At 57.8% G+C, this 20,775-nt stretch overlaps 1 protein-coding gene across 4 annotated transcripts in view; it reads left to right on the plus strand.

The window, feature by feature from the left end:
* Nucleotides 1-18,535, plus strand: part of DMP1 (dentin matrix acidic phosphoprotein 1) — a 19,317-nt gene extending 782 nt beyond the window's left edge. The window contains exons 2-8 of one of the 4 annotated variants that reach the window (XM_064149558.1): nt 664-750; nt 9,465-9,528; nt 14,429-14,649; nt 15,481-15,554; nt 15,656-15,703; nt 16,185-16,436; nt 16,577-18,535. In XM_064149558.1, the coding sequence (XP_064005628.1) occupies nt 699-750; nt 9,465-9,528; nt 14,429-14,649; nt 15,481-15,554; nt 15,656-15,703; nt 16,185-16,436; nt 16,577-17,896 (2,031 nt within the window). In that variant the 5' untranslated portion in view covers nt 664-698 and the 3' untranslated portion in view covers nt 17,897-18,535. Of the gene's footprint in view, nt 1-663; nt 751-4,195; nt 4,342-9,464; nt 9,529-14,428; nt 14,650-15,480; nt 15,555-15,655; nt 15,704-16,184; nt 16,437-16,576 lie in introns of those variants that run through there. The other 3 variants (XM_064149559.1, XM_064149560.1, XM_064149562.1) reach the window with 3 other exon arrangements.
* The last annotated feature ends 2,240 nt before the right edge of the window (nt 18,536-20,775 follow it).

Consider the following 20,775-nt stretch of genomic DNA (forward strand, 5'->3'; position numbering starts at 1 on the left):
GCTGAGCTGTGCAGTGTTGGTTCAGTAGGCTGGGGGCAGCTTCCTTTGGCCGAAGGGAAGGTGGCAGAGGAGGGGACAGTGAAGTCCTAAATGAATGCTCTAGGGGATGGGAGTGGAAAGGGGAGGTGTGGATGGACACTGGGGAACAGGAGTGGAAAGGGGAGGTGTGGATGGACACTGGGGAACAGGAGTGGAAAGGGGAGGTGTGGATGGACACTGGGGAACAGGAGTGGAAAGGGAAGGTGTGGATGGATACTGAGGAACAGGAGTGGAAAGGGAAGGTGTGGATGGACACTGGGGAACAAGAGTGGAAAGGGAAGGTGTGGATGGACACTGGGGAACAGGAGTGGAAAGGGGAGGTGTGGATGGACACTGGGGAACAGGAGTGGAAAGGGAAGGTGTGGATGGACACTGGGGAACAGGAGTGGAAAGGGAAGGTGTGGATTAATATTGTAGGAGATAAGAGTGAGAAGAGAAGGTGCAGGTGAAAAGCTGTGGAAAGTGGGAGGGAGAAGGGAAGGTGCAGGTGAAAAGCTGTGGAAAATGGGAGGGAGAAGGGAAGGTGCAGGTGAAAAGCTCCCAGGTGGTGCCTGCCTGCAGCAGGTGCTTTGTGGCTTTGGCTTTTGTACTCATGAGTTTGCTCTTTCTTCTTTTCCTTCTCAGTTTGTTGCTCCACAAAACGCACTTCTGGAACTGGGATGCTCCCTGTGGAGCTTCGTGGAGCAGGACTGGTGGAGCAGGTGCACCAGGGTAAGAATGGAGGCACTGCATGGGGCATGGATGGTAAAGGCAGTGGATGAGATCATAGAATGGGCTGGGATGGAAGGGACCTCTAAAGCTCAGCCAGTCCACTCCACCCTGCACTCAGCAGGGACATCCTCCACTAGATCAGCTTGCCCACAGTTCTGTCCAGCCTCATCTTGAAGATCTCCAGGGATGGGAACTCAGCCACCTCCCTGGGCAACCTCTTGCAGTGTTGCAGCACCCTTCTGGTGCAGACCTTGTTCCTCACATTCTCTCCCAATCTGCTCTCATCTCAAACCATTGCCCCTGGTTCCTTTGGGAACAGTCCCTCTGCAGCCTTCTTGTAGCCCCTTCAGGTACTGGCAGGCTGCTCTGAGCTCTGCCTGGAGCCTTCTCTTCTCCAGGCTAAGCATCCCCAGCTCCCTTAGCATGTCCTCATAGCAAAGCTGCTCCAAACCTTGGATCATTTTTGTGTCTCTCCTCTGGACCTTCTCCACTCAGCTCTGAGTTTTCCAGGGTCTTCTCTTACTGTCAAGGACACTTTGCATATGGTGCTGACATGACCAGTATGGAGTGCCCAGGGAAGTGGTGGAGTCACCATGCCTGGAGGTGCCTAAGGCAAGATTGGATGTGGCACTTAGACCCATGGTCTGGTCGAGGTGGTGATGTTAGGTCATAGACTGGACTTGATCATCTCACAGGTCTCAATTATTCTGTGAAGTGAGCTCAAAGCAAAGTGGAACAAAGAACTGGGATGAAAACGCTGAGAATGGAGACAGTTTGGAGACTCTTTTAACATAGGATTCATAGAATCAGTCAGAGTTAGAAAGGACCACAAGGATCACCCAGTTCCAACCTGGGCAGGGACACCTCACACTAGATCAGGCTGGCCAGAGCCTCACCCAGCCTGGCCTTAAACACCTCCAGGGATGAGGCTTCCCTGGGCAACCTATTCCAGGGTCTCACCACCTTCATGCTGAAGAGCTTCTTTCTAGCATCCAGGCTGAATCTCCCCATGTCTAGCTTTGTTCCATCCCCCATTAATTGGCCATTTAATTGGCTTCTACTCTGCTCTTCCTAAAAGCCAAAGGACGTGGTGGAGGTGCTTAGATAAGAGAGACAGTGAGAAATGGACCCCAAAGCAAGCAGGTTCTGTGGCCAGCTCTGAAAAAAAAACCCCAGATGTCTTCTTGGTGGCTTTTAAACAAACAGAGGCTGAATCACAGCTGGGGCCTCTCTCTGTGGACCAAGCAGAAGCTCAAACTCTGCCAATTCCCCTTCCCTCCTCCCCCCACCAAGAGAAAAATCTTTCAATCCCTGCCCCTTTTATCTCTGCTCCTTTGCCTGGAAAACTAATTGGTGCCCACTGGGGTTGAAATTGTGCTGCTCTGTCAGCCAGTCAGCGTCTGAAAGGAGCGGTGGTGCCCCACAGCTCCCTCTTTGTTCTTCCTCTGGATGGGCATCAGCAACAGAGGAGGGATTTGGTGTCGGCTCACAACTTTGTTCTCTGCTTCCAGCACAGTTTGATGATGATATGAAACTGTGGGGAGGGGGTGGGTTGGCTGACCTTGGGGATGGGAAGCTCAGTGGGAGCCAGCAGTGTGCACCTGCAGCCCAGAGAGCCAAACAGAGCCTGGGCTGCAGTAAGAGAAGTGTGGGCAGCAGGGTGAGGGAAGGGATTCTGCCTCTCTGTTCCACTCTGGTGTGACCTCACCTGGAGCACTGTGTCCAGTTCTGGAGCCCCTGGGACAGGAAAGATCTGGAGGTGCTGCAGTGTGTCCAGAGATAGGGCCACGAGGATGCTCAGAGGGCTGCAGAGAGAGAAGTGTGGGCAGCAGGGTGAGGGAAGGGATTCTGCCTCTCTGATCCAGCCTGGTGGGGCCTCACCTGGAGCACTGTGTCCAGTTCTGGAGCCCCTGGGACAGGAAAGATCTGGAGGTGCTGCAGTGTGTCCAGAGAAGGGCCACGAGGATGCTCAGAGGGCTGCAGCTCCTCTGCTATGGGGACAGGCTGAGAGAGTTGGGATTGTGTGGTCTAGAGAGGAGAAGGCTCTGAGGAGACCTTCTTGTGGCCTCCCAGTATCTGAAGTGGGACACAAGAAAGCTGGGGAGGGACTTCTTAGGATGCAGGAACTGACAGTGCTGGGAGGGATGGATCCAAGCTAGAGGAGAGGAGATTTAGATTGGATGTTAGGAAGAAGTTCTTCACCATGAGGGTGGTGAGACCCTGGCACAGGTTGCCCAGGGAGGTGGTGGAAGCCTCATCCCTGGAGATTTTTAAGGCCAGGCTGGATGTGGCTCTGGGCAACCTGATCTAGTGTGAGGTGTCCCTGCCCATGGCAGGGGGTTGGAGCTAGATGACCCTTGGGGTTGCTTTTAATTCTATGATTCTGTGCTTCAGTTCCATGATTCTATGACACCACTCAGGCTGTGCTTCTGTCCAGTCAGACCAGGACAGGCTGAGAGCTGGGGGAGAGCAAACCTCATGAAGTTCAATACGGACAAGTGCAGGCTCCTGCACCTGAGGAGGAGTAACAGCAGGCAGCAGGACAGGTTAGGGGTTGCCCTTCTAGAGAACAGCTTCACGGAGACAGACCTTGGAGTGCTGGTGGGCAGCAATTCTGCACGGGCCAGCAATGTGCACTTGTGGCTTCAATGGCATCCTGCACCAGGCTAGGAGCAGCTGTGGAGCTGCTGGAGGGTAGGAGAGCCCTGCAGAGGGACCTGGTCAGGCTGCATGGGTGGGCAGAGGTCAATGGGATGAGATTGAACAAGTCCAAGGGCAGGGTTCTACACTTTGGCCACAACAGCCCCAAGCAGTGCTACAGGCTGGGGCCAGAGTGGCTGAGAGCAGCCAGGCAGAGAGGGAGCTGGGGGTGCTGGGAGAGAGGAGCTGAAGATGAGGCAGCAGTGCCCAGGTGGGCAGCAGAGCCAATGGCATCCTGTCCAGAGAAGGGCAGCAAGGCTGGTGAGGGGCCTGGAACACAAACCCTATGAGGAGAGGCTGAGGGAGCTGGGGGTGTGCAGCCTGCAGAAGAGGAGGCTCAGGGCAGAGCTCATTGCTGTCTACAGCTCCCTGAAGGGAGGCTGTAGCCAGGTGGGGTTGGGCTCTGCTGCCAGGCAAGCAGCAACAGAAGAAGGGGACACAGTCTGAAGCTGTGCCAGGGGAGGTCTAGGCTGGGTGTTAGGAGGAAGTTGTTGGCAGAGAGAGTGATTGGCATTGGAATGGGCTGCCCAGGGAGGTGGTGGAGTTGCTGTGCCTGGAGGTGTTGAAGCCAAGCCTGGCTGGGGCACTGAGTGCCATGGTCTGGTTGGTTGGCCAGGGCTGGGTGCTAGGTTGGACTGGAGCTCTCTCCCAACCTGCTTGATTCTATGACAGCTGCTAAAGGGACACTTGGCTGGGTTGCATTCCTCTGTGTGCCTGTTGTGCATCTCATTCTCTGGCAGGAAAGGTCTGCGGGGAGGAGGAAGAGGAGGAAGGCTGAGAAGAGCTTTGCTTTATTGCAGCTGTCTGCACATCTGCACGCTCGGTACAGCTGTGGACCTTCGGGTCTCTGCCCACCAGGGAGTGGTGTTGAGCCATCCACTCCCGCAGCAGGTAAGAGGGTTTGATGTGCAGGTTGTTTGTTGTGTCTCCTGACACAGCCTGACCTCGGTGCTAGGTCTGGTTTGCAAACGGAGTTCGATGCTTCCTTCAGATGTGCTCTACCTTGATGGGAGAGCTGGCAGGTGGCACCAAGTGAGGTGGCAGTGTTGGTCTGCAGGAGGGAAAGGAGGCTCTGCAGAGGGACTTGGATAGATTGGATCCATGGGCTGATGTTGACAGGATGAGCCTCATCAAGGCCAAGTGCCAGGTCCTGCACTTGGGTCACAACAAGCCCAAGCAGTGCTGCAGGCTTGGGGCAGTGTGGCTGGAGAGCTGCTGGCAGGAAGGGACCTGGGGGTCTGATGGACAAACAGCCCAACGTGAGCCAGCAGTGTGCCAGGGGGCCAAGGGAGCCAAAGGCATCCTGGCTGGGATCAGAAGTGCTGTGCCCAGGGGGAGCAGGGAGGTGACTGTCCCCTGGTACTCAGCTCTGCTGAGGCCACACCTCGAGTGCTGCCTTCAGTTTTGGGCACCTCAATACAAGAGAGATGTGGAGGTGCTGGAGCCAGTGCAGAGGAGGGCAGGGAAGCTGCCAAGGGCCTGGAGAGTGAATCTTGGGAGGAGCAACTGAAGGAGCTGGGGATGGTTGGTGTGAAACAGAGGAGGCTGAGGGCAGACCTCATGGCTCTCTGCAGCTACCTGAAAGGAGGCTCATGGGGAGCTTATTGTCCCCCCAGCACTCCCAACTCCTTGGAGCTGCTTCCCTGCAGGTCTCCCCTCACATGTCATAGAATCAAGCAGGTTGGAAGAGAGCTCCAAGCTCAGCCAGCCCAACCTAGCACCCACCCTGGCCAATCAACCAGACCATGGCACTAAGTGCCCCAGCCAGGCTTGGCTTCAACACCTCCAGGCACAGCAACTCCACCACCTCCCTGGGCAGCCCATTCCAATGCCAATCACTCTCTCTGCCAACAACTTCCTCCTAACATCCAGCCTAGACCTCCCCTGGCACAACTTGAGACTGTGTCCCCTTGCTCTGCTGCTGTTTGCCTGGGTGAGGAGCCCAACCCCACCTGGCTACAGCCTCCCTTCAGGTAGCTGCAGGCAGCAATGAGCTCTGCCCTGAGCCTCCTCTGCTGCAGGCTGCACACCCCCAGCTCCCTCAGCCTCTCCTCACAGGGCTCTGCTCCAGGCCCCTCACCAGCTTTGGCGCCCTCCTGTGGACACCTTCCAGCACCTCAACATCTCTCTGCAATGGAGGAGCCCAGAACTGGACACAGCACTCAAGGGGTGGCCTGAGCAGTGCTGAGCACAGGGGCACAAGAACCTCCCTTGTCCTGCTGCCCACACTGCTCCTGAGCCAGCCCAGGATGCCATTGGCTCTGCTGCCCATCTGGGCACACTGCTGCCTCATGCTCAGCTCCTCTCTCCCAGCATCCTGCTGCAGGAGGTTGTTCCTCCCCAGGGGCAGGATCCTGCCCTTGTCCTGCTTGAGCTTCATGAGGTTCTCTTATGCATTGCTGCAGGAGCCTCCCACCCCAATGTTTCCTTGCACACAGCAGAAGCTGTTTCCTTCCACTTTATTTAGCTGTGTGGCACTCTGCAGTAACCTCCATTTGTCAGAACCATTTGCTGCTGGCTTCAGGCACTGCTGCTCTTTATCTCTTGCCCTCTCTTTGCCTTCAGGTGCTGCCCTGAATGTAGCTGTGTGGATGATTTTCCTGATGCCTGAGAATAGAACAGTTGCCAGCCAGGACTTGGATAGGTGATCCTGCTCTGGCAGAGAGGTTGGACTAGATGAGCTTTGGAGGTCCCTTCTAGCCCCTGCCATTCTGTGGTTCTCTGACTCCTGTCACCTGAAAGTGTGGATGTGAGTCACAGGAACTGACTCCAGCTTGGGCTAAGGCTCTGACGAAGCTCCTTGTGTGTCACTGCTGCTAAATCAGGCTCTGGTCCTTCGAGGTGTGAGGCAGCCTGGGGGTTGGAGACTCTCATCCTGTCTCCTGGGAGCTGCAGTGCTGAGCTGTGTCCTGTGTGACCACATTTCCTACACAAGCTGAAATTAAATGTGCTGCTTTTTTTTTTTAAAGAGGGCAGAGAAATAAACATCTTTCCCAGCAGAGGAACATTTGAGCCTGCTGGGGAGGAGCTATTTTGGAGCTCAGACTGAGGGGTGGCTATTTTTTACCCTTCAAGCCAGACAGCTAATGGGCTCTGGTGTTCAAAACGTTTTGTTGACCAAATTCTTCAAGAGAATAAGGGAGGGGAGGGGGAAAAAAGAACCTGAAAAGTCTTTAAATAAGCAAATGTGGAGATGACTCTAAGCTGATAAGATCCTGCCTGTCTCTAAACCCATCTGTGGAGATGGTCTTGCCTTGGCATGCCTTAGCAATCACAGAGGCAAGCAGGTTGGAAGAGACTTCCAAGCTCAGCCAGGCCAACCTAGCACCCAGCCCTGGCCAGTCAACCAGACCATGGCACTCAGTGCCCCAGCCAGGCTTGGCTTCAACATCTCCAGGCACAGCAACTCCACCACCTCCCTGGGCAGCCCATTCCAATGCCAATCACTCTCTCTGCCAACAACTTCCTCCTAACATCCAGCCTAGACCTCCCCTGGCACAGCTTGAGACTGTGTCCCCTCCTTCTGTTGCTGCTTGCCTGGCAGCAGAACCCAACCCCACCTGGCTACAGCCTCCCTTCAGGGAGCTGTACACAGCAATGAGATCTGCCTGAGCAATGGGATGCTGAGTTTGAGGGCAGTGTGGGCATTGAGAGGGCAGCAGTGCTGAAGGCTCTCCTGTTGCACAAAGCCATGCCACCTGCCAGTGTGGCTTGAGGCTTGGTGGTTCTTTCACTGCATCCTTTCCAGCAGGCTGCAGCTGGGGGCTGGAAGCTTTTGGAGGAAGCATAGAGGCAGTCCCACAGCAGGGTTGGTGTAGTGGTTTTGGAGTCCCCTACTTCCCCCAACTAGATTAACCAGACTAACTCAGCCACCTGGAAGATCATAGAATCAACCAGGTTGGAAGAGACCTCCAGTGACTGGCAGGTCTCAAAGGCAGTGGAGAGGATTCTGCCCACAAGCACATAGGTGCTGCTGTCCTGCTAAGGGAAATCATGGAACCAGCCAGGTTGGAAGAGACCTCCAAGCTCAGCCAGTCCAACCTAGCACCCAGCCCTGCCCAACCAACCAGACCATGGCACTAAGTGCCCCAGCCAGGCTTTGCTTCAACACCTCCAGGCACAGCAACTCCACCACCTCCCTGGGCAGCCCATTCCAATGCCAATCACTCTCTCTTGTGAAGAACTTCTTTACCAGAGCTGCAAAGGCCACTGTGAGGTCTGCCCCTAGAGCCTTATCTCTCCTGGGTTTTATCTCACAGGGTTTGCAGGATGCTTTTGGTATCTACCTCCCCACCCTGGCATTCTGCCTTCATCTTCCACCCTGCTCTTCTCTTCCCTTAAGCTTTTCCCTTGCTGCTTGCATCCTCTGCTGGCCGCAGAAATAACCCCTGGGCAGAGTTATTTGTGCCAGCAGGAAGGGTCAGGCTGCTCTCAGCCCTGCCCTTGCTGGCTCGCAGGGCAGAGGAGGGGCTGTGGGTGGGTGGGTGGGTGGGCGTTGTTCGAAATGCCCCTTGGCAAGGACCTGCTGGGAGCAGCTCCACGCACAGCCCCACGCCCCCGGCGCATTGCAGTTCTCTGGTGGGAAAAGCGTTTGAAGAGGAGTTGGTTTCGAACCCGAATTAACTGCAGGCAGCTAAGTGATGTGGCCTCCGCCAGCGCGGGGGCTTGCTTGGCAGCATCGCTGCCGCTCCGGGGGTAGCTCAGGTCACCGCATTGGCGTCGGGGGAGGAGGCAGCGAAGGGGCAGAGAGCTGGGACGGGGCTAGGCAGCAGCTTGCGTCTGAGAGGATGGCACAGAGCGCCTGAGGGGAAGGGAGGAGGGAGCAGAGGAGAGGCTGAGGGAGCTGGGGGAGCATCCTGGGGAAGAGGAGGCTCAGGGCAGAGCTCTGCTGTCTACAACTGAGCATAGAGGAAGACTCCTGCCATAGGGAGAGCAGCTGAGGGAGCGGGGGGGGAGCAGTCTGGGGAAGAGGAGGCTCAGGGCAGAGCTCTGCTGTCTACAGCTGAGCATAGAGGAAGACTCCTGTCATAGGGAGAGCAGCTGAGGGAGCGGGGGGGGAGCAGTCTGGGGAAGAGGAGGCGCAGGGCAGAGCTCTGCTGTCTACAGCTGAGCATAGAGGAAGACTCCTGTCATGGAAAGAGCAGCTGAGGGAGCTGGGGAAGTGCAGCCTGGAGAAGAGGAGGCTCAGGGCAGAGCTCTGCTGTCTACAACTGAGCATAGAGGAAGACTCCTGCCATAGAAAGAGCAGCTGAGGGAGCTGGGGAAGTGCAGCCTGGAGAAGAGGAGGCTCAGGGCAGAACTCTGCTGTCTACAGCTACCTGAAGGGAGGCTGTAGCCAGGTGGGGTTGGGCTCTGCTGCCAGGCACCCAGTGACAGAAGAAGAGGACACAGCCTCAAATTGTGCCAGGGAAGGTTGAGGCTGGATGTTAGGAAGAGGTTCTTCACAGTAAGAGTGATTGGCATTGGAATGGGCTGCCTGGGGAGGTGGTGGAGTTGCCATCCCTGGAGGTGTTTAGGAAGAGGCTGGATGAGGCACTTAGTGCCAGGGGTTAGTTAATTAGAAAGGTTGGGTGAGAGGTTGATGATCTCAGAGGTCTTTTCCAGCCTGGCTAATACTGTGTTTCTGTGAAGATGTCCATCACCCCTGGCTGCCCCAGCACCACAAGGGCAGGAGGTGTCTCCATGGACTTGCACTCCCCTCAGGTGAAGGTCTGGAAGCTTTTAAGGCCCTGGAAGTTCTTAAGGCCAGGCTGGATGTGGCTCTGAGCAGCCTGTATCTAGTGTGAGATGTCCCTGTCCATGGCAAGGGGGGTGGAGCTGGATGATCCTTGAGGTCCCTTCCAGCCCTGACAGTTCTGTGGTTCCATGATTCTGTGACTGGGGTTAGGAGAGGCTCAGTGTGGCTGAGCTGCTTTACCAGCTGTCTGTTGGCTCTTTACAGAGCCCCATCTCACCTCTTTCATATGGGGAGAAGAATCAAACCAAAGCCTCCTTTTGGTCCATTTCTTTTCCAGCTGTGTGCCAGGTGTTGGAGGGGATGGGAAGCTGTGAGCTTCCCTGCTGGAGCACATCAGTCAGGTGAGAAGCCAATGGCTGTGGGCATGGGCAAGATCTGAACGTGGGCTGGGCAGTGCAGTGCTTAGGTCTGCAGTGCTGAGAGGAGTAAGGGTGAGATCACAGCATCACAGGATGTCAGGGCTTGGAACAGATCATCCAGTCCAGCCCCCCTGCCAGAGCAGGACCACACAGTCCAGCTAAAGTCACACAGGAACACATCCAGACAGGCCTTGGAAGGCTCCAGAGAAGGAGACTCCACAACCTCTCTGGGCAGCCTGTGCCAGTGCTCTGAGACCCTTACAGTGAAGAAGTTCCTCCTTGTGTTGGGCTGGAACCTCCTGCACTGCAGCTTCCATCCATTGCTCCTTGTCCTATCTGAGGGAGCAGTGAGCAGAGCCTGTCCCCTCCCCTCCTGACCCCCAGCCCTCAGATATTTGTAGACATTTATTAGATCCCCTCTCAGTCTTCTCTTCTCCAGACTAAACAGTCCCAGATCCCTCAGCCTCTCCTCCTCAGGCAGTGCTCCAGTCCCCTCATCATCCTTGTAGCCCTCTGCTGGACCCTCTCCAGCAGACTCTCTTCAACTGAGGAGACCAAAACAGAACACAGTATTCAAGATGAGGTCTCAGCAGGGCAGAGTAGAGACAGAGGAGAACCTCCCTTGACCTGCTGGACACACTCTTCTTAATACACCTCAGGACCCTCTTGGCCAGAAGGGCACATTGCTGTGCCATGGCTCAGGTTTTGTGATTCTGGCCCAATTTCCCCCTCCAGGAGAGCCCAGACCCTAGTGAAGGCAGAAGATGCTCTGATGTGGAGGCTGGGGCGATGCTCGCAGGCATCCTCTGCTGCTGCGCTGAGCACTGGGCGGAAGGAGGAAGCCCTTTCATGGGCAGCTGCTCGAGAGGTGCCTGGTGGAAGGCAGAGGTGGTGGCAGCAGCACTTCCTTGCAGAAAGCCACCAAATGCAGCCTGTAATTACTTTCTGGGCAGAGCAAGGCTGCTCCCACAGCACAGGCACCTGGTGGCTGGCAGCTGTGAGGTGAGGAGGCAGCGCCGGAGCTTGCAGGCGTTTGGAGAGGCACAGATCCTAGAAACCCTCAGGAAAGCTTTTGGTGATTAAATCAGCCCTGAAGCCACTGGGGGGGGAGGGAGAAAACCCAAACCCACCAATCACCGAGGTTCAGGGAAGTTTTGTGTACCTGCTGCAGCCTGGGACTGTGCTGGTTGGGAAGGGGAAGCAGCTCCTGAGCCTGTGTCCTCACTTCCCTTCCGTGGTTCTGCATAGTGGAGTGTCCAGTGGAGGCTGTGAGGATGGGGAAGGGCCTGGAAGGTGTCTGAGGCAAGGCTGAGAGCCCTGGGGGTGGTTAGCCTGGAGAGGAGAAGGCTGGGAGGGGATCTGAGCAATGCCTATCAATAGCTGAAGGGTGGGGGGCAAGAAGCAGGGGCCAGGCTCTGCTCAGGGCTGTCCTCAGACAGGACAAGGAGCAATGGCCACAAACTGGAAGCCAGGAGGCTTCTGAGCAGGAGGAGAAACTTCTTTGGTGTGAGGCTGGTGGAGGCCTGGAGAGGTTGTGGAATCTCCTTCTCTGGAGGCTTTTAAAACCCACCTGGATGTGTTCCTGTGTGCCCTGCCCTGGGTGTCCCTGCTCTGGCAGGGGGCTTGGACTGGTTGATCTCCAGAGGTCTACCATGATGTGATTGTGTCATTTTTGTCATCCTGGGAAGGGACCTTTGGAGATCATCGAGTTCAACCCCTGAGCTAAAGCAGGCTCCCTTAGATCAGCTTGTCCAGCATTGCAGTGTCCAGGTGGGTTTGGAAAGTCTCCAGTGAAGGAAACTCCACAACCTCCCTGGGCAGCCTGCCCTAGAATCACAGAATCAAGCAGGTTGGAAGAGAGCTCCAAGCTCAGCCAGCCCAACCTAGCACCCAGCCCTGGCCAAGCAACCAGACCATGGCACTAAGTGCCCCAGCCAGGCTTGGCTTCAACATCTCCAGGCACAGCAACTCCACCACCTCCCTGGGCAGCCCATTCCAATGCCAATCACTCTCTCTGCCAACAACTTCCTTATCAGAGCTGCAAAGGCCACTGGCACTAAGTGCCTCATCCAGTCTTCTGAGGTATGAGCCAAGCTGCTGCTGCTCTCTTCCTCTTGGCAGTGTCCATCCAGCTCATCTAGGTCCCAGGGGGCTGTGGTAACACTTCCTATCCAGCTACACCAAGCAGCAATAAATTTAGACCAAGTGAGCTGTAATGACAGCACAGGAACCAGAGGAGAGCTGACCACCCTGCAGGAGGAGGGAGGGTCTGGCTCTCCCTTTATGCCTTAAGCCACCAACCCTGTTCTGACCTCTCTGCCCACTCTGAGCTGCCTGTGCCTCCACATCACCCTCCTGAAGTGCCTGTTTCATACCAACGTTTCCATCAGTCATTTCCTTCTGGCTTTTTTTTTTTCATTCCCTCAAAAAGAACTAAATGAATTGAAAACCAACCAGGCTCAGCCAAAGGGATGAGGTTCTATAAGGCCAAATGCCAGGCTCTGCACTTGGGTCACAATGACCCCATGAAGGCTCCAGGCTTAGGGCAGAGTGGCTGGAAAGTGCCCAGCAGAGAAAGGCCTGGGGGTGCAGGGTGACAGCAGCTGGAGGTGAGCCAGGGGGTGCCCAGGTGGGCAGGAAGGGCAGCAGCAGCCTGGCCTGCATCAGCAGTGGTGTGGGCAGCAGGAGCAGGGCAGGGATTGTGCCCCTGGGCTCAGCACTGGGGAGGCCACAGCTTGGGTGCTGGGCTCAGTTTTGGGGTCCTCACTGCAAGAAGGACATTGAGGAGCTGGAGCAGGTGCAGGGAAGGGGAAGGCAGGTGAGGAAGGGTCTGGAGAAGAGGGCTGGGCAGGAGCAGCTGAGGGAGCTGTGGGTGTTTGGTGTGGAGAAGAGGAGGCTGAAGGTGAGCTCATTGCTCTCTGCAGCTCCCTGAGAGGAGGCTGGAGCCAGATGGGGGTTGGTTTCTGCTCCCTAGCCTCAGGTGATAGGAGGAGAGGCAATGTCCTGGGATTGTGCCAGGGGAGGATTAGGTTGGAGAGGAGGTAAAATTTCTTTACTGAGAGAGTGGTCAGGGTTTGGAAGAGGCTGCCCAGGCAGATGGTGGAGTGCCCATGCCTGGAGGTGTTCTCAAGGAATGTGTGGATGTGGCTCTTCAGGACACAGGTTAATGGTGGTGGTGGTTGGGTTAGAGTTGCACTGGATAACCTTAAGGCCTTTTCCAACCTCAACTCTAAGTGCACAAGGGGGTTTAAATCAACCCTTGGACAGCCACTTCCCCCCCTAAACCTTCTTGGGGTTTGGGGTCTCTCAGCAGGTGACAAGGTGGGGGCTGAGGTTTCCTTTCCCTGCAGCAGAGCTGCTTGGGCTGCCTGGCTGATGCTGTGAGATGCTCTCTGGAAGGGATTTGAAGGACAGACCTTAGCCCTTGGACCCAGGGCTTTTTGAGCTCCCAGGGCTGGTGCCACGAGCCCTTTTGGGGGGACAACCAAAGGGTAGGGAGGTGCCCTGGGGGGGTGGGTACGAACAGGTTGGTGTTCTTGCACAGTTGCTTCCTCACTTGGACGCCAGGCAAGAGCAGGTCTTTGGGGGCTGAGATAAATGCAGGGTTTGGACACAACCCCAAGCCAACAACACCTGGTAATTGTTGGAGGTGCCTAAAAAAAGGCTGGCAGGGTGGACTCATATCTGGCAGGGTGATCTCATATCTGGCAGGGGGTATAATTTTGTCACGGGGCGAGAGGAAAATACATCCCACGGTATCTGCAGTGGGGGAGGGGCAGGGGAGCAGGAAAAACGTCTGCTGAAGGTCTGTGGCCACACCAGCAGGCAGCTCGACCGTGGCTCCTTCTCTGGAGACATTCAAACCCCCACCTGGATGTGCTCCTGTGTGACCTGCCCTGCGTGATCCTGCTCTGGCAGGGGGGGTTTGGACTTGACGATCTGGAGAGGTCCCTTCCACTCCCTGCCCCTTTGTGATTCTGTGATTGCCTTTTGCACGGGCACAAAACCAGGCAGGCTCTTCTAGAGTGGCGTTTTTGTGCTCCTGCCCCTGTCCTGGCAGGGGGATCAGAGGCTCACAGGATGTCAGGGGTTGGAAGGGACCCAAGGAGATCAAGTCCAATCCCCCTGCCAGAGCAGGACAATGCTACCTGATGCAAATCACAGAGGAACACATCCAGACAGGCCTTGAAAGGCTTCAGAGAAGGAGACTCCACAACCTCTCTGGGCAGCCTGTGCCAGGGCTCTGGGACCCTTACAGGAAAGAAGTTCCCCCTTGTGCTGAGCTGGAACCTCCTGTGCTGCAGCTTACACCCATTGCTCCTTGTCCTGTCCCAGGCAGCAGTGAGCAGAGCCTGTCCCCCTCTCCTGGCAGCCCTCAGATGTTTATAAACATTTATCAAGTCCCCTTTAAGTCTTCTCTTCTCCAGACTAAGCAGCCCCAGGTCCCTCAGCCTCTCCTCATCAGCCATGCCCTCCAGTCCCCTCATCATCCTCACAGCCCTGTGCTGGACCCTCTCCAGCAGATCCCTGTCCCTCTTCACCTGGGGAGCCCAAAACTGAAGACAGCATTCAAGATGAGGTCTCAGCAGGTCAGGGCAGAGGGGGAGCAGAACCTCCCTTGATCTGCTGGACACAGGTTTAATGTGCCCCTAGCCGAGATGCCGGTGTCAGGATGAAGGCAGCCCCGGGGCGCGATGCCCGGCGTGGGTGCCCCCGTGCTTGTTTGTGTGTGTGCCGGGGGTGGGGTGGGGATGGGGGTGGGGGAGTGTGTGAACGGGCCACCCGGAGCAGCCAAAACACAGGCTGGCAGGGAGGGTCATTAACTACCAGCCCGCCTCGGCTGCCTGCAACCGCAAGGAGCTTTTTCGGGCCGGTGTCCCAGAGGAAGCGTGGGAGGCTGGTTCCCGGTGACACCTCCGTGCCCAGCAGCGCTGCCCCGCCGGTGCCATTGGCTGCCCTCTGCCCGGGGCCCTCGCCAGCCAGCAGTTAAATGCCTGCAGGTGGCCAGGCTGGGGCACACAACTCTGGGCATCCCAGCTCAGGCAGCCAGCTCCATCCCATCCCGAGCACCGCAGCAGACACCAGCTTGTGCCATGGCTCAAGGTAAAGGTTTGGGTTTCTTTGGGCTGCTTCTGCCCAGAGTGAAAAGAGCAGGGTTTGGGGTGAGGGCTGGGGAATGTCTTAAAAGCTTGGGTAGAAAAAGAGGAGAGACTTCAGCTGGGGTGCTGGGATGTTGGGATGCTGGGATGTTGGGATGCTGGGCTGACTTCCTAAGGGAAGGAAGCTCTCCATCAGGAGCCAGCACCTTTGCTGAGGGGCAGCATGGTGAGTGTGCTGCCTGGGTTCCTGGTGCTGGGCTGCTCAGGGCACTTGGGAAATGAAAGCAGAGCTGGAGGAAAAGCCTCCTCCTGCTCTACCTGCCTGAGCTGGCAGCAGTGTGACTGAGGTGCCACAACCTGCAGCTCTGGGTGGGGTGGTCTGAGCAGGCTGCTCTGCTTTGGAGCAGCAGGAGGTGTTACAGGGCTGTGAGGAGCACCCTGGATAGAAGGCACAGCTCTGTGGACCATGGTCTCACTGTGCCAGCTCCCATCATGGCCATCAAGCTTGGATTCCTGGGTGGGGGGTGATGTTACTGTGGGAAGAGGGCATTCCTAGCAGCTTCTCTGCTCTTTAATGATGTTTAGACAGAAAAACCCTACAAGAACATGTCCAGAGATTTCAAATCCCAATCCCAAGAGAACTTCCACACAGGGGATGGGAGGAGATGGCAGGAGGGGCAAATCCTTGGATTGTCTGATGACATGGCAGGCTGGGCACCATGTGCTGAGATGCCAAGGCTGTGTCAGCTGGAAGGGCTTTGTGGGGCCAGGTTGCAGCCAGGGGCACATGCAGATGCTCTGCTCTAGTGTGCAAACACTTTGCTCCCTGTTGTAGCCTCAGGGACCACAACCACCGTGAGGGCTGCGTTCCTGGTGCTGCTCCTCTGGGCCATAGCCTATGCTCACCCTGTAAGTACCCACTGGGCAAGTAGCCAAACCCCAACCCCCCTCAGTTTCACTCTGCCAAGGCTCAGCCATCACTGATCAGATGTCTCCTGGGATACGTTTAGGTGCCCAGCCGGGAGCCTGCCCTCCACTACCACAGCGCCCAGCAGGAGGTAAGTCAGGAGCTGCCTCAGTCCTGCAGGGAGCAGCTGCTCCTGGAGTAGGTGCAGGGTTGGGGGTAGGCACCCTGGGGCCCTGGGCAGGCATCCTTGGGCCAGGCACTTGGGGGAAGAGCTGCTGCTTCAGCAGGTCTCTGAGCTTCGCCTGCCTGCCCAGCCCTTTATGGCCGGGTTGCTGCCACCTCCTTTCTGCCTCGCCTTGCTGGGCACGTTCTCAGTTCACCAGGTGGGTTCTGCTGTGTTGGGCTTGAAAAGGGAGTTTCTGTGCTCTGAACCATCGTGGTTCGGGCTTTTCTGTGCTGCTCTGCTGGTTTCGGCAGCAGAAACAGCTGAAGGGCTGAGGTGCAAGCAGCGAAGAAGGCTTTGAGCTCTTGCACGGCTCAGGAGCAGTCTTTGCCCCTGCGGCAGCTGCAGCAGCAGTGAGTGTGCAGTTGTGTCGAAGGACCCAAAGCACCCTCTCGTGTTTTGCCTCCAGGACACAGCCGGTGAAGATTACAGCAACAAGCTGGGTAACCCCCTGGGTGCTGGAGACGGCAGACACTCTCCTGCCAGTGCAGGCAGAGGGGACAATTCCCTCCTCGGGGACCCGGCGGCCGGCAACGCCGTGGGAGAGGAGATGGGCATGCATGGTGGCCACAAGGCAGGCAGAGCTGGGGAGGTTCAGCACCTGAACCAGGTGGATCGTGAGGATGCGAGTGCCTGGGATGGAAACAGCCTTGGCTTCCTGGTGAGTGAGCAGACAAGGGTGTCCCTCCTGGCCAGGAGAGTGAGCTTAGCCCCACGCCCGCCGCTGGGCAGGGCGATGCGTGGTGAGCACTGCTGATAGCGCCTGTGACCTGCAAGCTCTGGCATCTGTCGCCCCCACAGGAGGAGGATGCGGCTGACACCGATGATGGGGAGCACTACGGCCCTGCAGTCAGTGGGCTTCCCTTTCACGCTGGTGGCTTCATGGACGAGGAGGACGAAAGTGGAGATGACACCTTCGATGAGAACGGGGAGGAGGAGAGGGGAGAAGGCCCTACTTACGTGGCCGGTGCCGACGGGGAAGGCGGACACGGCTACGATGGTGACCGTGGGGACACCGGGGCTGGTGGAGGACACGGGGACAGCAGCAGCAGCAGCAGCGAAAGCGCCGGGGAGGACCGCTGGAGGTACAGGAGCTACCCCGGCAGCCGCTACGAGCAGCCCTACAGGCGGGGAGGGCGCAGCAGCAGCAGCCAGCAGGAGGAAGAGGAGAGCTACGGCTTTGAGGACGAAGCCATGCAGGGGGACGACCCCTCTGTCTTTGACGGGCTAGGCAGCAGTTACCGGGGGCACCGTGCCTTGGGGAACAGCCGAGAGAGCGGCCAGGGAGCTGGCTCACACCGCTGGCAAGAGGGTGACAGCAGGTCCCCGGAGCTGGAGGACGCCGACTCGGGAGAAGACAGCCCCTCCGAGGAGGACAACAGCGAGTCCGAGGAGCCTGGCACCAGCCGCTCCGAGGAAAACGGCACCAGCCGCTCGGAGGAGGGCGAGGATGGCGAGGACAGCCCCTCCAGGGAGAGTGAGGACAGCGAGTCCAGGGAGGACACCGCGGAGCAGGCAGATGAAGAGCTCCGGGAGTCCCCGGAGGACCTCTCCCGGGAGTCTCCGGAGGACCCCTCCCGGGAGTCCCCGGAGGAGCCCTCCCGGGAGCTGGTGAGCATGGGCAGCGAGCAGGCGGACAGCCAGTCCCGGGAAGAGCAGAAGGACCAGCAGGAGTCCGCGGAGGACAGGAGCGAGCCATCCGCACCCGACAGCCAGTCTGAGGAAGAGGAGGGAAAGCCGAGCGAGTCCCGGGAGGACGTCAGTGAGCAGAGCCAGTCGGCAGAGGACACCGCGGAGGAGTCCCAGGAGGACGAGCATGACTCTGAGCCCGCCGGGGACTCGCCGAGCGCATCGGCCGAGAGCCAGAGCTCCTCCCTGCAGGACGATGGCAGCCCGGAGAGCGTGGCAGGGGAGGACAGCAGCTCCCCCGAGAGCACCGACAGCGAGTCGCAGCAGCAGGAGGAGGAGGAGAGCTACTCGCAGGAGGATGCCAGCAGCAGCCGCGGCGATGCCAGCTCTGCGCAGAGCCTGGAGAGCAGCAGCCGCAGGCGGCGGCCGGGCGCGTACCGCCACAAGCCTGCCGCTGACTACGACGACAACGACTGCCAGGATGGGTACTGAGCTGTGCCCGCAGCCCCGTGGGCGCTGGGGGTGTGGGGGCAGAGTGTGCGGGGGGGTATTTATTTGCTGTACAGCCTGGCTGCCTTCTGCCCGAGAAGAGTCTGTGGGTAACGCAGGGGCAGCTTCGCCAGAGCTTGACCTGGGCACGCTGCATAGGAGCGGGAGGAGATGCCAGGCACAGGGAAAGCACCAAAGCAGACCCAGGAATCCATCCCTTATCCCACATTGGCCGGCAGCTGAGGGCTGTGAGTGCCAGCAGGGTGGTGCTGCCTGTTTGCCCTGAGGATGGAGTGTCAGGTGGGCACTCCAGCAGCTGCGCCTGGGCATGCTGGGCAGAGAGATCCCTGCCTTCACCCCCTGTATTTGCCTGCTGCTGCCCCAAGGCCTCTGCCCAGGTGCCAGTGGGAGCTTTCTGCAGGCTCCACGTCCTGCAGATCAGAGGGACAAGCCACAGCCAAGTGTGGGCACGCAGTGGGGGGGCTCAGTGGTGTGCCAGGTGCCACCTCAGCAGGGAGCCCGTGTAATATTTTGTAAGAAGTGTACAGAAACCATTCTATTGTCCTCTCTTGTCACCTGGCTGGCAGAGCTGGGGTGTGCCTCGTGTCCTTTAAGTGCCATTAAACCCATCAGAAGTCCACAGTGAGGTCTGAGGTCTTGCTGCTTTTCTCTTCCAGGGGATGGGGGTGCTGTGGTCTGGGCTTGGACTAGAGCAAGGTTGGTTAGACTTGATCATAGAGTCATGGAATCAGGCAGGGTTGGAAGGGACCACAAGGAGCAGCCAGTGCCAACCCCCCTGCCATGCCCAGGGACACCCTACCCTAGAGCAGGCTGCACACAGCCTCAGCCAGCCTGGCCTTAAACACCTCCAGCCATGGGGCCTCAACCACCTCCCTGGGCAACCCATTCCAGCCTCTCACCACTCTCCTGCTCAACAACTTCCTCCTCACCTCCAGGCTGACTCTCCCCACCTCCAGCTTTGCTCCACCCACCCAAGTCCTGTCACTGCCTGACAGCCTAAAAAGTCCCTCCCCAGCTTTTTTGTAGCCCCCTTCAGATCCTGGAAGGCCACAAGGTCACCTGGGAGCCTCCTCTGCTCCAGCCTGCACAGCCCCAACTCTTTCAGTCTGTGCTCACAGCAGAGCTGCTGCAGCCCTCTGAGCATCCTCCTGGCCCTGCTCTGGACACTCTCCAGCATCTCCACAGCCCTCTTGTAATGGGAGCTCCAGAACTGGATACAGTACTCCAGGTGGGGTCTCAGCAGAGCAGAGGGGCAGAATCCCCTCCCTGGCCCTGCTGGCCACACTTCTGCTGCTGCAGCCCAGGCTCTGCTTGGCTTTCTGGGCTGCAAGTGCACACTGCTGGCTCCTGTTGAGCTTCTCCTCCAGCAGCACCCCCAAGTCCCTCTCCTCAGGGCTGCTCTCCAGTCACTCACTGCCCAGCCTGAAGTTGTGCTTGGCATTGCCTCAACCCAGCTGCAGGACCTTGCCCTTGGTCTTGTTGAAGCTCCTGAGCTTGGCTTGTGCCCACCTCTGCAGCCTGCCCAGGTGCCTCTGGATGGATCCCTGCCCTCCAGCCTGGCTGCTGCACCACACAGCTTGGTGTGGGCAGCAAACCTGCTGAGGCTGTACTCAGTGCCTCTGTCCATGGCACCCACAAAGATGCTGAACAAAACTGGTGCCAGGACTGATCCCAGAGGGACTCTGCTTGTCACTGGCCTGCACTTGGCCATGGAGCCATTGACATCCACTCTTTGGGTGCAGCCATCAAGCCAGTTCTTTATCCATCTCATGCTCCACCCATCAAACCCATGTAGCACCAGCCTGGAGACCAGGATGTGGTGCAGGACAGTGCCAAAGGCCTTGCTCAGGTCCAGGTAAATGACACCAGTTGCTTGATCTTAAAGTCCTTTTCTTGTCTGGTGGACATTAAGTTCTCCACAAGACAGCAAGGTGCTCTTGTGGGCCACAAGGCCAATGGTTTCCTGGGGTGCATCAAGAAGAGTGCAGCCAGCAGGTCAAGGGAGCTTCTCCTCCCCTTCTGTTCTGCCCTGATGGAGAATTGTGGCCAGTTCTGAGCTCCCCAGTTCAGGAGGGACAGGGAAATACTGGAGAGAGTCCAAGGGAGGGCTACAAAGCTGCTGAGGGGCCTGGAGCATCCCTGTGAGGAGCAAAGGCTGAGAGCTCTGGGGCTGTTGAGCCTGCAGAAGAGCAGCCCCAGAGGGGATCAAGGGAGGGCTACAAAGCTGCTGAGGGGCCTGGAGCATCCCTGTGAGGAACAAAGGCTGAGAGCTCTGGGGCTGTTGAGCCTGCAGAAGAGCAGCCTCAGAGGGCATCTGAGCAATGCTCAGCAAGAGCTAAAAGGTGGGGGGCAAGACATGGGGGCCAGACTCCTGTCAGTGGTGCCCAGGGACAGGACAAGAGGCAATGGGCACAAACTGGAACCCAGGAGGTATCACCTGAACAGGAGGAGAAGCTTCTTTGGTGTGAAGGTGCTGGAGGGCTGGAGCAGGCTGCCCAGAGAGGCTGTGCAGTCTCTTTCTCTGGAGGCTTTCCAGACCCACCTGGATGCATTCCTGCCCCTTTGGCAGGGGATTGGATGCTCTCTGGAGATCCCTTCCAACTGCCAGCGTTCTCCCCGCAGCGCTGGGGTGAAAGACACCCAGATGGGTTTGGCTGCAGCCCAGAGATGCAAGCAGGGCTCGGGGGCAGCTGTGAGTGCAGCTTCCAGCGGCTGCAAGGCTGTGTTCGCTCCCTGCTGCGCTGGCAGGGCGCTGCTGTGCTCTCTCCTGTGCCCAGCAAGCGGTGCTGCTGCTCTGGCAGTCAGGGCGTTTGGAGTGCCGGCTCTGCTGTCATCACGTCCCTGGAGCCGTCAGAAGTGTG

Source organism: Pogoniulus pusillus, chromosome 10 (assembly GCF_015220805.1).
Source record: "Pogoniulus pusillus isolate bPogPus1 chromosome 10, bPogPus1.pri, whole genome shotgun sequence".
NCBI classification, from domain to species: Eukaryota; Metazoa; Chordata; class Aves; order Piciformes; family Lybiidae; genus Pogoniulus; species Pogoniulus pusillus.